This window comes from Melopsittacus undulatus, chromosome Z (genome assembly GCF_012275295.1).
Source record: "Melopsittacus undulatus isolate bMelUnd1 chromosome Z, bMelUnd1.mat.Z, whole genome shotgun sequence".
NCBI classification, from domain to species: domain Eukaryota; kingdom Metazoa; phylum Chordata; class Aves; order Psittaciformes; family Psittaculidae; genus Melopsittacus; species Melopsittacus undulatus.
The window spans coordinates 92,900,138-92,918,394 of record NC_047557.1 but is presented as its reverse complement, the minus strand read 5'-3'; the positions used below and the strand labels follow the sequence as shown (position 1 = coordinate 92,918,394).

The 18,257-nt window shown below is 40.0% G+C and overlaps 1 protein-coding gene across 1 annotated transcript in view; it reads left to right on the top strand.

The window, feature by feature from the left end:
- The first annotated feature begins 3,501 nt into the window (after positions 1 to 3,501).
- The window catches only part of BEAN1 (brain expressed associated with NEDD4 1), a 55,070-nt gene continuing 40,314 nt past the window's right edge, over positions 3,502 to 18,257 (top strand). Inside the window, exons 1-2 of the mRNA XM_005152167.2 lie at positions 3,502 to 3,541; positions 14,211 to 14,348. Of these exons, the coding sequence (XP_005152224.2) occupies positions 3,502 to 3,541; positions 14,211 to 14,348 (178 nt within the window). The remainder of the gene's footprint in view (positions 3,542 to 14,210; positions 14,349 to 18,257) is intronic.

Here is an 18,257-nt window from a genome sequence, read left to right as displayed (position 1 = left end):
CAAAAATTGTCACAAGAAGTCCATGTAGGCAGCACAGCAGCTACCACAACTTAGCATCACCACTGAGTTCCAAGAATCTCAGTCAAACCACAGGAGATGGTAAGCTGAGCTGAGGGCTGTCTCTGGAACAGCCTGCTCTAGTGGTACAGTTGTATAATGAAGTCCCTAGATTGAAGAAAATACAAAATCATCCAAGAATAAAAATGTCTTCAGCAAGGGTTTCTCACTGGTTTTCCCTTATCAATAAATTTAGAAATACCCACCAAGGACAGTGACTTTGTACAGTTCCATCCATAACCACTGGAGATTGACTCTACTTTGGTCCTCCTGGTTTCATGATGGTACAAGAAAGACAAGCTAACCAATGTAAATAGCTATGAGCAGCAGAAATTCTGAGTATTGCTTGTCTTGGTTCTGGTTCTCCCAAATACAGTCCATAAACAAACCTCTGTGTATCAAATCATTTATCTGAGGACAATTTCTGTAATAGAGATCTACTTTTCTAGAAAAGCAGATGCCACAAAAAGAACCAGTAACAAGGTAAACTACCCATAATATCACCTTGATACAATACATAGTTGCTGGGATACTGCGCTAAATGTGCAAATGAGAGTCTGTTTCTGGATTCCGCAACACATCCACGTTGCATTGAGGTGCACAACTGAATGAGAAAAAATGGAATCCCTAAAAGCTGAAAACCATGCAGAATAAAGGAGTAAAACCCAGCCCCATTTCCATCCTCATGTGATGCACATTTGGAAATGGGGAGGGTGAGCAAAACCTCCAGCATTTCAGTAGGTTCAAGATGAGCATGCTGAGCATCAGGAAGTACCAAGGAAGAGACTATTCACTATAGTGATGTTTCTGTAGGCTTTGGTGGACCACGTGTTGTACAGAAATAAATGTCCACCACTTCAGAAGTATTTGCAACTGCTCCTGGAGGCACAGGACAAGACTGTCACAGAAAGAGGTCTAAAGCCAGGCTGGGACAGGGATGTTTTCCACAATTGCCAAACACCAAGTAATCCCATTGTATTGAAGTCTCTGTGTTTCTCAGACTTGGCCAGATTATGTAGTTGTCTAAGAGTACATTTTGCAGTCATATGTAAGTCTCAGAGACTGTCAGGGTTAAAGTTGATTTACTGACACTGTGGCTAAATGTAAGGTGCCCTTTGGGAAAGACGCCATTTCCAAACCTTGAGGAAGAGCTAATCATTGGAAATCCTGAAATCTAAAGGGGAAATAATATTTTAATAACCTTAAGTACAGTGTTACATGTGTATATGACTCTTCACCTGCAGAATGAGGCCAAGGGTATACAGATCCAAAAAAAAACACATGCAGAAAATCAGCTTTTCTGGTGCATACATAGATTCACGCCTTCACGCTGTAACTAAACAACAAGGAACCCTAAAACAAAGGCATACTGTTTCCATTTACTGAAATTATAGAGAAGTCATCTTTCAAGGAATCAAGTATTTTAAGGGGTTGAAGAAATTAATCACAAGATAACTTTTGCAGCAGCATTTTGAGGGACTTTAGAATTGTCGTGTGTTAATTAAGAACCAAGACACTATAGTTTTGGCAAAAGGTACAGGTAGCCTTGAGCCACAATGAAACACACTTGTGAACTTCCAGTAAACCTTCATTTCAACTCGCTTGCTGCTTACCTGGAATTAAAAAGAAGAGAGAAAGGGACGGGGGGGAGATGGGGAGGAGGAGCTAGAGCTCATCAGCGACAGAAGCTTTACTAGAGCGAGCTCAGGTCACAAGCTTTCCATCCACCCCAAACTCCATCACAACTTTGAACCTATCCCTGCTGAACCAAGGAGAAACTAAACAGCCTACATATTGACAACAAGGTTGCCTCAGTATGAGAGAACTTGCTCTCAGGGCTACAGAACCACCAAGGTACAGGGAAGTAAAGGCAGCAGGCTACATACTTGTGAGCATCCATTTCCATTTCTCTCACTCGCAGCATCAGTAGGACCAGTGTGCAAGTGCCTTCAGGGGCTAGCAGATGAGAGAAACAAACCACCAATGTAACTTCTTTCCTAAAAAAGTTCAAGCTGTTGACAGGACATGCAAAACCAAAAAGGCCTTATTTTCTTGCATTGTCTACCTAAATAGCTAACGACACGATTTTCTTAGAGGTAAACAACCAATTATGAAAGCTCATATACTTCAGTACCCACCACAACCCCATTTTCACTGCCTCTAGCACTACGGCATTTGTCATTCACAGTGAGATACGTTGCCAGCACCCCTGATAACAAGTAGATCTTGCTATTGTAAAACGATTTTAGCTCTCACTTGGACTACATTCTTGTTCTGGCCCACATCCAGACACCGCGAATTACTCCCTCTAATCCGGTCCATCCCCTCGGGTTTATTCCCAGGCAGTACCCGCCCCTTCAGCAAAATTGCTGGTCCGGACTCGGCTTTCCAGCACCGTTATCCGCCTACGGCTCCTATCTAAGCAGCAAATCCGCAGCCTCCCTAACACTTCCCTTTCCCCGGGAACTGCAGAAGGGGAAGGAGCGGAGCCGGGTTCTGGGGTTCCCCCAGGCCCCCTGAGCTCAGCGGTCCCCCCGGCCCGGGCCAGGGACACACATGCGCGCAGCTCAGAACACTCCGCGAGGCACTTCTCGGCCTACACCAGCCCCACCGCCTCCGGGCTCCGCCGCCCCCCACTCGGTCCCTGCCAGCCGCGGGGGGAGGCAGGGCAGGACAGGGGGCGCGCCGGCCGGCCCCCATGGGGCGGGGGTCAGCCGTTTGCCCCCGCCCTCTGCTAATGGGCTTCAACTCCGTCCAGCCGCCACCGCCACTCCGGCCCTTCGCGCAGGAGAAGACGGAGGGGAGCATCTCCCGGCTGCGCCCGCACCCGCCAGCCGGCAGCGGCGGAGTTGCATGGAGGTACCGGTCAGCGCTGTGTACTGGGGTAAGGCGCGCTGAGCGACGAGCAGCAGCGGGGGCGGGCTCGGCCGCAGCCGGGCAGGGCTCTGCGGAAACTTTCCGGTACTCGGGAAACCCCCTTCGGAGAGAAAGGGGAAGTAGCCCCGAGCCGGGGGCGCCGTGCCGGGCGGGAGCACCGGGCTGGGGAGACCCGCCGAGGCAGGTCAGCGGCGGGATGCGGGATACAGGGGGCAAGAGCCGCGATTGTCGCCGTGGCACGGAGCATGGGAACAGCGTGCTGCCGCTGGGTGTAAACACAGTACAGAAGCTGTACTACATCTGACTGACTGCCAGGAGCTTGTGTGTTATAGATGCAACTGTAGAAGCAAACGAGCCCCTCTTAAAAGACATCTAACGGGTTTGTTGTTGAGGACACCTTTCTACTCGTGTGTTTTGTTTTGTTGCCTGCAACAAACAAGTATAAATCTTTGAAGCACAAGTTATAAATATTAAAGCTCAAATGCACAGGGGGAGTATGTGTATCAAATTTTAGAATAAATTTATTCCAACCCAGTTTGACACATACAGCCTCCTAATGTATTCGAGATGCACTTAAATGAGGAAACAGTTCTTTTGTTTTACAATGGTAGGTGCCTGTTTCAGAGGCTGGGGAATAACTTAACAACAATAATTAGCATATTTATATAACACGTTGATGTGTATAGAGGGAAGTTTGAATCTGAGGGGCATTAAAGTCATATAGAGTATTGTTTCCTGAATGGGAGTGATTTGTAGAAGTACGGAGCAACAACTTGTTTGGGTTTTTCACCCCCAGTCGAGCCATATCTATGTATATACTCAGAGTCTGAAATCCTGTTCCCAAGAGTGGGTGCACGTTTAACACCACAGTGTTTCTTCGACTGACAGCTGGTTACAAAACAAAACCAAACTGCTATTAAGAAACTTTTTTTTCCCTTTGATTTTTCCCTCCTCAGTTATTTTCCTCCATCTACCCTCATCCCTGGAAGCTCCATCCGTATTGGAATAACCAGCAATTATTCCAATCTCTGTAAGTAGTCCTTTTTCTTTTTTTTTTTCTTTAACTGCATTAACAGCATGCCTTGCAGCCATGTGCAGCTGTAGGAATATTATATTTAAAGTCCTCCAGCAGATAAATATCAATCCATTAAAAAGCAAACAGCTTCCTGGCTAAGAAAACAACTGGGTTAACAGAAATTGACTTAACCTTGTGATCTATATACAAAACTCACAGAAATGAGTGAGAGGACTGTCTGAAAGAGGACCATAAAATTTAGCACCAGGTACAAGTATTTCAATAGTTCCTTTTTAAAAATAAAAAATCCTGCTTTTCAGCATTTTCTCCTACAAGAAGAAGTTAGCACATTACTGCTAAACCCCATTTACAAATTGAGTGCACTGACATCAGTCAAAATTTGTATCATTTTGGCACTCACTAGTGAAACAAGTATAGTTAAAAATTACTTCCAGTCATTGAAATAAAACGATTCCTGACACTTGACTTCCTCCTACTCTCCTTTTATGACTGACTTTTGTAGTAATTACATGAAAGGAAATATAACATTACAAGAGCCAATTCTGCCCATGTCACTGTTTTGGCAGAAAACCACATGTGTGCAGGGAAGCAGAGCAGCATAACCAATCTTTTAGAAGAAAGAATGCATATTAGTTTAATTATGTGTACAACAGTTAAAACAACCAAGATATCTCTCAGAGGAAGTACTTTAGCTCAAGAAAAGCTATGCTGAAATGTTGTAACTAGATTTTCATAGAATCCCAGACTGGTTTGGGTTGGAAGTGACCTTAAAGCTCATCCAGCTCCAACTCCCTGCCATGGTCTGGGACACCTTCCACTAGAGCAGGTTGCTTAAAACCCCATCCAGCTCAGCCTTGAACACTGCCAGTGATGGGGCAGCCACAGCTTCTCTGGGCACCCTGTGCCAGTGCCTCAGCACCCTCACAGGGAAGAATTTCTTCCTAATATCTAATCATATGATTATTATTTCAGTAACAGCTTTCAAGCTAAGATGCCCATCATGGGCAAGAGAAATTGTATGATTAAACCTAAAGTTTAAAGAAAGAAGAGGTAAAGGTTATGTTATTTACTTCAGAACATACATAAAGGAACAATAAAATCAGGTGGCTGCCATCGGTCATGACTAGAAATATTGTCAAGTTTAGCATTTGATGCCACAACCCACCAACTTGGAGAAATTACTCACTCTGTCAATATTAGGTATACGTAAGCTTTAACCAGAATCTAACTTGGGTAATTAGGAGCAGAGCTGGGCTGCTAAAGCTGAAGACAGTGAAAAACCAAGGAAATGTAAAGTGGTATCTTTCAGATTGCCTGGTAATCTCTTAAACTCCTAGAAAAAAAACTGTGTTAAAGTTGACTCAGGAGCAAGTGCAAAATCAGGAGCTGCTGATTAAAATTGTTCCCTCTCCAGCTCCCTAATAAATGATGAACTGGCATCACCTAAGTAATAGAAAATATATAGAAACAATACAAAAATCCCAAGAAATTGTAGATGCTTGCATAGGTATAGCTACATGGGGCAGTCTGCTCTTGTATTAGTGAATTGCCTGTAGACCTGGCAAGAATACTTGTAGCACACATTGCTACAGGTTAGCAGTGCAAAAATACTGTTCAGGTTACTTTTCCATACAACTACTGGATTTACATTATGCACAAAATGACATTTTATAGCACTTCATTACACATGTAGCCAGTATATGTTTAATTTGGGGATTCATATCAGAACAACACAATTTCTTATCCATCCCTCACTTTCATGTTCCTTGACCCTTAAGCTCACACTTTCCCTGCCACTGCCCCTCCCTGAGAGACCACTTCATTGCAAGACAACTCTGTATTTTATTAACTTTACATTAGTGGAGTTTTGTAATAGAACTGTTGCAGTAAACCAGTTCAGAGTAAGTGACTACTAGCTCTGTATCTAAGTATTAGTACATCTTCATGATAACTGTATTCAACTATGTCTCTGCTGTTACATCTGAGAGCACAAGGGATGTCCAGAGATACACAAAACACCCATTTAGATGCATGAATCAGGAAAAACAAATTATAAAATATGCAGACATCCTTTTAAAATCCAGCATTAAGCTTCCTGTCATACAACCCTTACAGAGGTTACAAAGTTATTCTTGCTAAGCAGCACTGTCTCACAAAAATCAAGGAGGAATGAAAAGGTTCATACTGTGCCTCTCCTCTTTCTACATGAAAGCCCACTTAAGCCAGGCAAAGGGACAATACTTATTAAAAAGGAAAGATGCAGAAAATCCTGACCTAAGTCCATAAGGCTCTTCAGTAGACACTTTGGATGTTGTCCCTCAGCAGTTGGCTCACACAATAACAGCACATCTGGCTGCCAGCTGTGTTGTCACTGACTACAGCACTGCTAGCTGTGCTCTGAGACCCCAGGATGATGGGGCAAAGGTGGAATACTCATAAGCAAGGAAATCTTTCTGTACACAGCAAGAAAAACACTTTCTCCACTGCTGCAGCCTAGGGACTCTGTAGCTCATGTTCTTGATAGCAAATCCTGTGTTTTCCCCAGAATTATCTCCTAACTCAGTTGGTTTAACACAGTGTCTGGAGGTCTGTACTCAGTGAACTGACCTCACATTCATATTGGAGCCAGTGCCTCAGTTCAAACATATGAAGAAACTGGAGGCTCTGGGGTTTGTGCAGATATCTTACAATGGTTCTGTTGGCTGCACCAGATTTGAGAAATACAGAAAGATGATATTGCTTCAAGCCTGTGTGTGATATCTTTGCTGTGAGATGGAGTCCTGGAACATTATGCCAGTAGGTTTAAGAGACAGACTGATAGATCTGCACCAAGATTTCTGCACACCACAGCAGTATATTCCTTTCCACTTGTGGGATGCCTTGAGAAGTGTCAGTGATCAAAGCACCAGCATCTACCATCCATAACCAGTCTGTTCTCTAACAGAGAATGCCAGAAACTATGTAGGTCTGTGGTGCCAGGCAGCAAGGGAAGCACACACTCTAGTTGCCCCCTCTTCTCCAAGTGCTCAGCAAAATTCACTGCCCAGAATAATCTGATCCTTTTTCCTTCACTGATTTCTTCCCTCTCCCTCCCCAAAGTGCAGACTTTTCCTGAAGGCACCGAAGAGGCTCCCATCTCCCTTTCCGTAAAACCATACCCTGTATCTCCCTACAGTTTTCACTTCAGGCTTTAGTGACTCTAGCTGCAGAAGGCAGGATGTTCAAATGCCTCCAGAACCCCACCTCAGAATTCTCTGTTGTTCTACCCTATAAAGTCATATCCTGCTCAGTATCTTTCTGCATCAATTTATTTTATGATGGCTTGAAATCATCTGTTACATAAAAAATATTCTTTCACCTTTTCATTTATTAGACTGGAATCTGCACCAGGAAGGTATCAGTTTCTCTCCAAGCCTGAAAATTTCTTGTTGTTCATGAGGATGTAGGCTGACAACTCCAAAGAGCTCATTTCCACTGTAACTACTGACTAAACGTTTTGATTTCAGCAGCTTCTCCCAACTCCTACTTCCCATTCCTGATTATTTTTTTTTTTGTGGAAAGATTAATAGATTAGAATTCATTCCTTTGCAAGCATATGCAGAAATACAGATTAGAGTTCAAGTGCACTCCCTATCAAATATACATAGAAATGAGGCTTTAGTTTTTGAAGGGGATCTCAAACTAGTAGAAGCAGCCATACTGAGAAACCTCTCAGAAGAGTGGGGTTAGAGGGAATAGGTTTTACAGGTGCTGAGCAGTATTAACTCTTGCAGTCTGACATTTAATCATTATATGATTATTTGAGCTATACGTTCAAGCACCTAAAAATGAAGTAGATGACCAGATGTGTATATGCAGGCCATCTTTCTAAGAGATATAGACACCTAATTAATGATGAGCTTTTTGTAAAGCCTACTTAAGAGTTTGTGTCCTCAGATGCTTTCAGAATTTGGCCACAAATTCAGAGCTGGCAGAAGCAAGCTATTCAGTTGGTTTTGACAGCATTTATGCAAACAGTGATTCTAGCTTCCAGACTTAGTACATATCTTATACAAGCTAGAACTTCCTGAAATCACTCAAACTGTTTTTCATAAACAGTGATATTATATGACATTGTGACTCCTACAGTCTTCAAGGACTGTGTGTTTAAATAACTCACTTGAGGACACTCCAGACAAAGCTGCATGACCACTGTCTGCTCTTAAGGCAAATAGTGCTTCTATGACACTTTGTTTCTTTGGCCTTTTTAATGCTAAGTTTCTTATCTTTTAATTGCTGGTTTTAGTGGCAGGTAGGTTAATCCCTTCTATCGTTAAAATTAGGAGTTTCCTTTCAGCAACTGTTTTATTTCTTTGTATAAGCATTATAAAAAGAAATAGTGAAATACATGCAATTTTTCTTTTTTTCTACTTTTGAATTTCTCCTGTTGGCAACAAATCTTTTCCAGTTTCATGGTTTAAGAGAAGCAATTCTGAAAGCATCTGATCTTTACAGGTTTTCAGCATCCTAGCTTTAGTTTAAATTAGCTGCAAAACAGTTACAATATTACTTCTAATTTAAAGATCCAACTAAGAAGCTTTATTGCACTAGATTGCAGGTGTGCAGGTGTCCAGATAACACAGCAGGTAGGTGGAGAAATAAAGGTTGGCATAAAAATTAATTGCTTTATATTACATAGCTATTTAAGGAGAAAGTAAGGCTGTCCTGGCTCCTGGACTGGTATCTGTCCATTACTTGGCTCTGGCTCTTACTAACACGCTAGCTGCACTAGCTGTTTTCTCTTGTAGCATCTTTTCTTCCATCTTTGTCCAATCCCATACCTGTCTTTGTTCTTGGGGTTGTTATCCATCAGGTTAAAACCTGACAGAATTATTCTGAAGTTACACTTATCCTCAACTTTCAGTTCCCACTTCCTTAGACAGAAAAGTAGCTACAGCTGGCTTGCATTGTTTTTCTAGTTAGATCATAAGCACAGGTTGGTCTCCTTCCACTGAAGAACCCAAGGGATATAGAAAAATTAGATATTTTGCATCAGAAAGTTAAACACTTCAGAGAGTAGAAGAACTTTCTGAGTCACTATGAATCATTCAATAGGCTGCTTTTACTTAAACATTAAAAACAGGCCCCTACTTACAGAATGAGTTAAATCAGAAGTTTCTAGAGCCAAGGACTCAGGATCTTAGAGAGATGAGCTTTACGAAAGAGATCCCAGATCTTCTCAAGGGGAGACTAATACAGTACCAGGCAGAGCATCCAGCAGATTTTGAGCTATTTAGTCCTGGGTGGAAGACTATGTCTTACTTGGACAAGCTCGTATTAAACTTTGCTTCTAACCTGCACTTAACCATCTCCTCTTATTAAGAGAATTTAGTCTTTTGGGGTTATTTACAAGTCAGACTTCTGAGGTACACAATGTCCATTCACTCTCCAAACATATATAGTACATAAGTCATTGGCCCAAACAACTGGCAAGTACAAGATTTTATTTAAGAAGTAGGTCATAGAAATCCCAATGCAGAAGAAGCTAGAGGTTTTAGAAATTTCTAAACTATGTTTCCTTGTTGCCGTCTTAATGTATTGCCCGAAACTTACCTATAAAGGTGCAGCTAGTAGGCAGCCTGTTATGCAATCTTTGTTCCCTGCTCAGCAAACAAATATAAAAACCCTGCAGACATGAACAGACAATAAAAGCTCTGAATGACAAATTAACACTTCTAATTTATTGCAGGTGCCATGCTGACAAGTAGCCCAACAACATCTAGTCATTTAGTACTGTAATTATAAATCTGCCTCAGAGACACATCAGGTGAGGAATGTGAATCCAAAGTGACTTCTGGTTTGGCCTGGAACTTGGTGTTAAAGAAAGAACATACACACTACAAAGAGGAGCACAAAGAGTATGTTAAGCTACATTAAAAATCACGCTCCTCTCATTAAACACGTTTGTGGAATCAGATGTTCCTTAAGAAAGAATGTGGGACATTAAATAATAGATTGAAGAAGCAGTTACAAAATATTCATGCTCATGTGTGCTAGAGTATGTGCTGTATAGTAAATTTCTTAGCATCAACACCAGTCAGAAATCCTAATCATTCCCAGGGAGTTTAGGGGAGCACAAAATCAGAATACAACCAAAAAAGATTTTGTATGTACATAGAACAGCACAATCCTCAATAGAAACATGAATGGAAACTGCACTTATGCAACTTGATCCTATTAGCCAACCTGAAAGAGGTCAAAAAAGTGACAGAAGTCTAAAATAAAAGAAAGGAAAACCCAACAAACAAAACAGACCTATGTTCAGAGCTGCACTTCTGTCCTGATTATAAACAAAAAGTTCCTACTGAATGAAGCCAGTCGTAAATTGGGACTTTCCCAAAGTTGGAGACACAAAATCATGCTTCAGTAGTGCTGGAGCATCTACAGAGGAAGAAATAAGAACTTCCACCAGAATTTCAAACATGCAAAACTGTGATTTCTAAATACAGCCAAGGACAGCATGGTAAAATGCAGGGCTAAAGGTAGTATCAAGGTACCATAATAGTATAGAAATAATGTCTGGGTCTGTCCTCTGATTTATGGTTATTGTAAATTTCCTTAGTTGTCATCAGTGCAAAAATACTAAGGAATTGAGGGGCACATGAAGCCACCAGAGAGATAAGAATATCTTTCCTTATATTGTGTTTTGCACAGGTTTGTGTGCCATGTTCATCTAAATCATATAAGCACAGCAGAACATTAAGCATCCAACTAAAATGTGCCATGTGTTACTTATTTTCTTATCCTCTCGCCATGCTCAAGAGTTGTTAAATCATCTATGTGTCACTGCAGGATTCTTCTGCACTACAACTGTCTTACCACAGCTGGCTAAAAAGGATTGAAAGCCAGACTGCAGGCAACAAAGACAACTGATTTTTACGAAGTGTGGAGGGTTCTGCTGCAGACAACAGTTCCTGCTGGTGGCTGATGAGGGCATTACAAGACTCGGTGGTTGATGCAAGAACTGAATACCCACTTTAACAGACAGAACTCAATGGTCATATGAATAAAACAAAAAAGTAGTAACTTAGGAAAAATGCAAATTTAGATACTGTACAATAGCTGTAAACTACTTTGTGTAATTTAATGGTGCAGATTAATTTTCAACTTGTGGATTAATTTAATGCGTCACATGTCTAGAATATCGCACCTTAACCTAAATTTGATATGATCATTTTGATGTTCTTAAATTACTAATTTTCACTTCAGAAATTCATTCAAACTTGTGCTGATGTAGAATACAAACCCTGAAAACTATCAGCACACCATTGTGTGGCATGCTTCACTTAGGAACAGATGGGCTTAGTACTGGGAAGTGCTTCTCCAAAAGGATCTTTGTTAGTTCTCTGTCACCTGTAGTAGGAATTGTTTTCAAATCACCTTCACCTAAGGGTAAAACATACTTTGAAGGCAAAATACTTTGTGCTAGCCTCTAGTGATATAGAAACATCATCTCAGAAAGTCGTGCCATTTTCTCACAAATGAAACTATCAGTTTCAAAAGAATTTTCATAGCACAGAGCTTAAAATTGTTATTTGTTCGGTCAGTACAACACTAAACATGATGCCTATCTCTGTCCCTCCCTGCTGCACAACTACAGGCTTGTGCCTCAGTTTCTTCCTCAAAAAAGCCTTTACACATTTTGAGTCCTCATGGAGATTTTTGTTATTTGGCAGCTCCCCTTGAGAATAGATGGAAGACTTGTATCATATGGATTCAGAAAAGACATAATTTGCTCTTGCTACATCTGGGAAATACAAAATTGGATCTGCCCATATAATTTCTTATAGTTTACAATCCTAATGGTTCTCCCTGAAGATAGTAAAGCATTGCAATGGTTTTCTAGCATTTTCATAAAGACTGTATCCCAAAGTGTATCCAAAGTTCAACAGCAACTAGCAGAAACAGAAAGCAAGTATGACTTTCGGGATGAGACAGAAGCAGTGTTTGTCTACAGGTGACCAAAGCAGTGAAAAGTAAAACAGGAATTTTATGTGGCAAGAACTGTAGAAAACTTTCTTACATCTCAGAAGTGATGAAATTATAGCAGTGATAGAGGAGAATGGTGTTGAACTAGTGAAAATAGGAATAGTGAACAAAAAAGATACAAAAAGGTGTAGACTGGAGGAAATTCAAAGAGGTTTAACATAATTAGAGCAACTGCAAAGTAGATTACAAACTAAACAGGCTTTATGGGGGAGATAAATATGTGAGATGCATACCAGCACAAATTACTCTAATTAATTTGCTAATATATTATTTTTATCTTTTGCATCATTTTCTTGCAGGTGAATTCCTTTTTGGTATTTGCCATCGCTGTGTAACTGCTCTAAAGTTAACAAAAGTTGATCTTATTTACACAATGGCTGTATTGGTACCACAGCATAGCTGTTGCTTCTATAATATTTTACCAAAAACTCCAAAACAACCACCATACCACCTCCCTCAGTTTTGGTCATAATTACAAATGCATTTGAGGGTACTGACATCTTCCACTGGAGCAGCTGTGTGGAGAATTGGAAATCTCAAACAATTAGTCCAAACTCCATGATTCTGCAGCTACAAAAGATGGCAAAGAGGCTCCAAATTAAAAATACTGGAGAGCAAACAAAAACGTGATGTAGCAGAACTGTTCATCTTCTGTTGCATACCAATATACACAGTAGTCCTCTCTGCCTTTACTTTCAAGAGTGAGTGTTTTTCAAGTTGGGCTTGACCTTTTATTTGCATGTATTTGGAATGTTTTAGACTGCTCACATAAAGTAACCTGGATACAGTTCTAATACTCTCATAAAATTTAAAATGGAATTCCAAAGAGTTTGCCTGCACAAATGTCTTCCTTGACAAACTTAAACACTTTTTATTCTGTCATTAATGAACTATTTTCTGTCTATTTTAATTCTTTTTCTTGTTTTGGAAGGCCCTACAAAACTGCAACTAGATCATGTCCGTGTATATACATTTACACACCCAGATCCACTTGTCAGAAAACAGTTTACCTACCCTCAAGACAAGATCACTCTCAATAGCACTACTGGTGAAATGTGATAAAAGATAAATTACAAAGTAACTAGGAAGGGATGATCCTGTTACAATAATGACAAATGGTGACACTCCCACCAGCACTCACACTTCTTGTGCAAATGTTTTGCACACGTGAATATTAGCATAGACTGAAGCTCTGCTTTTCTTAAGCCTTAAAGCCTTTTCTTAAGCTTTTCTTAGAATCATAAAATGGTTTGGGTTGGAAAGGACCTTAAGATCATCTAGTTCTAACACCCCCTGCCATGAAGATATCTCACACTAGACCATGTTGTCCAAGGCTCTGTCCAAACTGGCCTTGAACACTGCCTGTGATGGAACATCCACTTCTTTGGGCAGCCTGTTTCAGTGCCCCACAAGATACAGGGCTTAGGCTAGTATCATCTCTCCCTTTGAGAGTAGGAAATTTCTGTTTATGCATAAATAGAAAAGAAACCATTGTACACTACCAAAGAACAAGATAAAATTACTCTTTTTTTATCCCATCTCCAGGCAGACATAAGTGTTCTGAGTCCAGGCAGACTCAGCCATCTAGAATCAACAGCAGTCCTGGGATGTGGCCACAACTGTGGAGCCAGTCAAAGATTTGGCTTGCTGCAGACCCCACCGTATAGAGTTTAATGTCTCTTCAAGCCAAACCTGAGTTTGCCCCCAGAAAATTACCCAAGGTGTTATTAAGATTATTCAAAAAAAAACCCTCCCTACTGTGTCAGACTGAGCCCCCACCCTTAGCTGACAAACTGGAAAGTGGTTGTGAGACAGTCATACTTACAGCTAAGTCCTTCAGGTTTGTGCAAGATACCAGATCTGCCTTTTTTCCCCTCATTTATCCATTTCGTGTGTTAAGCTGAGGAAAAGATGAATTGTTTTGGTTTGGATGCTAAAGTGTGTAAGTCAGTCAGAAGGCTGCCTCAGAAATGTGGTATCCTTGTGAGTCCTTTGGTGTGCTTCACCTAGACCTCCTCTGTCTTGAACACTATTTAAATGATCAGCACCAAAGTTTGAGTGTGAGACCCTTTTAAATCTGGCAGAGATGTCTTGATCCAGACAGGGGTTTCAAAAGCAGGAAGATTAACTTTCAGCTGACTTGTGGTTTTGTTGCTCCGAAAGGAGTTCTTTACACATCATTTACGTCAGTCACTGTTTCTCCTCCTTTCAGATGAACAGAGCATTCTGCCTTGTGGCAGAAAAGAAGAACTACGGTGTGGTGACAGCTTCTGCCTCTTTAACTGGTTGCTCTGTCGCTGTAAGAAGGACTGTGAAAAAGACTACATGTCTGTCAAACTGACATGCGCAAGTAAGTTACCCTTCATTTCCCTAAATTGTGACACAACAGCCGACAAATGGGAATCCATTTGCTTACCAAATCAGTGTTTGTAGCAATGTACTGTTCTAAACATTACATTTTATTTGGTTTTGCTGTTGCAAGGATATGGCTATTTAGACGTTTATTTATTCATGTCTAAATCATTTACACTGCATGCTGATTCCAAGTAGGTTAGTAGACAAATAGCAGCAGTACTGGGAATAGAAGATTTGTTTGAGGTCAACATGCGTTAAGCTAATGCATTGTGAAGGCTGCTGCTCTGAAACGCCAGTTGAGGGGGACAAGAAAAATAAATAAATAAAAGGCCTAAAAACTGCAGTCAGCATTGCCAGAAACAGACACTAGCAGCTCTGCAGAGCAGTGACTGAGGGCTGAGCACTCTGCACCTGGAAATATTAATGTGAATCAACAAATTGCCAGCTGATTAAAATAATATTTGGGCAGCAGAGAAATAAGAATTACTGTCAAGTGAGAGAGTTTATTTAAAGGAGTCATTGGGTAACTTTAGTAAACAGTGCAGATAGTTTGGCCATTTGTCTTAGAACCAGATTTGTTGCAAATACACAAAAAGTGGGTTGTAATCTCAACAACTGCTGTTTTCTAGAACACTTGCTGATATAACCATTTCAGCTTTTTCTGTTCTTACTTTCTGCTTGTTATGTTTAATTGTTAATGTCAAGCTACAGTTTTATCTCAAACCTTCCTTGCAACATACCCATTTGGTAGCTAGCAACATCTAAGATGACAAATGATTTAATGACTTTTAGACCTCTATGGTGCATTACAAACAGAACTGGTGACCTACTGCTGTCATTAATTACTTGCCAGAAATATTTCCAGACTTGGGGTTTTTAGTCAACACAACAATGCACATTGAAGAACATAGCTGAAATCTTGCAAGACGACCACAAGTTACAGCAGGGTGAGCAAACTGACAGCTAATAGCAGTATAAAGTAAATAAATAATAAAATAAACCAGAAGATGAGTTTCAGGAGTGTGCCTAGTACACTCCATCCTCTAATGAGCATTCAGATGCATGGAGGCAAGATGGCGCTAATTCAAACTAAAACTCTCTGGAACATGCATGGTGTAGACAGCAAGCTGCCTTACCTGCTTAGTCTTACTGATCCCTGCTTGTGACAACCCACTACCTGCCTTTTGAGTGGAGTTCAAGCACTTACACAACCTAAGAACTCTGTAGACTGATCACAGTCCATTAAGTAGAGCAGGCTTCAGGTCAGATCCATGAAGCATTATGAGTTTATAATTGAGAAATCAGAAGGGCTATGGCTAACATGCATGGGAGAACAGATCCAGATTCAGGTCAGATCCGTGGAGCACAAAAGGTTCTGAGTTTATAATTGAGAATTCAGAAGGGCTATGCCTAACATGCATGACCTGAATTTAGCCAAGACTTCAGGTTTTTATGCTCTTAATTCCTAATATAATCAGCAGAGATTAGGGCTAGGCATGTGGTTTATTTTTTGTTTCTGAGAAAACATATTTGGTGTGATTGTGGAAGATTTAATGGGAGCACATAAGTTTTGATGATATTGTGTCTTGCCCAGACCACATGAAATCCTTTCAGCAACTTATATATACTGTGTATTATTTTCTGCCCTTCTATAAAGGTGTGCATAAAGTAAGTAGTGAGTGGCAACAAACTCTTTTTAATATATGTAAACATATTTTTTTCCCAAATGTAAAGCTCTCAATTCAATTGCTAATATGAAGAAACTAGAACAACAACTGACTATAACAGAGTCAAGTAGTCACACGTTTGCTTTGAAAATGTTAGAGTAGTTAAGAGCTCAAATACATAAAACGAACAGATCATTTGCAATGGTTACAGTGCACACAAAGCAGAAATTGCCTAGAGGAAAAATTCATTATTTTTCAATGGAAAGTCTGATTTGCTCTTCACAGATGAACCTGAGAGCAGAGTGTCATCCAGCGAGGTACTACCATCTGTCACTTCATATATACTTCACAGACACATAAATGGTTCAGACAAGATGAGTGCCAAAGCACCTCTATCATGTGTTGGTTTTGCTGAGTGACAGCAAGACCTTCTAGAAAATCAGCACCAACAGAAAATCTCTACAGAATGACGAGGCAATTAGATCTGGTGTACTGTCTCATTCTGTGTCATACTGTTCAGACTAGCACTGCTACACAGTAATAATGGACAAAGCAGGGACAGGTAGAATTGAGAAGCTGACAGTTGTATTTTCATATGTAGTTTGCATTTGCATCATGTCTGAACATTGCATGACTAAATGACCACATTAAAAAGTACTTGTGTAGAATAAAAAACAAAGTCACTGTGACTCATCTATAGGTAACATTCTGTAATAAGTATATAAGGGTCTGTGTGAATATATATAAATACGTATGTATCATCTTTACTCTTTTCTTCCTGTATGTGTACAAGATAGAGACACTCCACTTGAGTTATTGCTGTTATTTCTAAATTTCTGCTTTTGTAATACCAAACATTTAGCCCATAAGTTTGAAAATACTTTCAGTCATTCTGTCTATTTCAATCTGATACATTTTAGAATTTCCTGGCAGAAATTCTAAGAACTTGTGATGCCCATTGAAGGCAAGAGTCATTTAAAGTACTGCACCCTTGAGCCATAATGTATGAAGGAAAATACCAGGCTTTTACATATCAGTTACCATTATCCTTTCTTATCTTAAATTTGATATATTTACTTTACACTTAGTGGCATCACCATTCAGAAATCTAATTTTCTTTTTATTTTGGCCAAGAAAAATTTCATCTACTTCATATGAAATCCATAAGTAATAAAAAAACAGGTACTGAGAAGGAAGTGTAGTTCCTTATTGCACATTTTGCTGTTAAAGCTGAAGTAATAGACATCTTTAAAGCCCTTCTCAATCATATCCATTACTTTGTGTGTTCTTGGACAATTTGTCATGCTGTTATAAGGAAATTGATTAAAAAAACAAATAAATCTTTTTTTGATGTTTTCAGAGACATGGGGATTGTCTTTTTTTTAATTGAAAAGGATATTTTACATACATATGAAAATAGTAGACATTTACTTTCACTGATTCTTTCAAAAACCTAAGAAACTTTTGATAAGTGGCATTAAGTCACTTAAAGTCACTTAACACTTGTTTTTTCAACAACAGGTGACTGTAGCATACTATAAAGCTACAAATATCAAAACTATCCCTAGTAGAAAATGTATAGTAGTCATCTCCCTGCATATGTATAGAGACAACATCTGCATTTCCCCACACTCACACGAATTCCCAGTGAAAACTTTTAGTTTCTGCTAAATTTCTGTTTCTTCAATGACAAAAGATGAAGTAATATTTTCTGAGTCAAAATTTTGGTAGTCAGCATTGTCATCCCTGGTATGTATGTGTACTTATGAGTGCACATTACTAACATGCAGTAGAGGTTATTACTATCTGTAGTTATGATGAATTAACTGGAAAGGAGGAGGAAAAAGACTGCTGTTGGGTGGGCCTGTTTTAAACTCAAACCAAAGCTATAGTCCGAATTGATACCATGCAATATGGTCTACCTTGACTAAAAAAGCCTCAGTGGATGCTAAGCTGATGTTTTGAAATGAGATTCCATTGGGGTGGAAATTTATAATTCTCATCATAAATCATAATGTAGAACTAGTACATAGACCAACTCTTTCTTCCAGGGCAAGATCTGTTCACAGCTGCTCACCTCCATCCACTAACTATAAAGAATCATCCTCATAAACCAGTTGATGGATTGGTTAAAATGAGTACTCCCTAATCTGTGCTAAAGAGGACACTAGCTGGAGAGGTTAGCTTTATATTTAATTAGGGGGGGTTGAATCAGCTCCTCAGATTTTGCCAGAAGC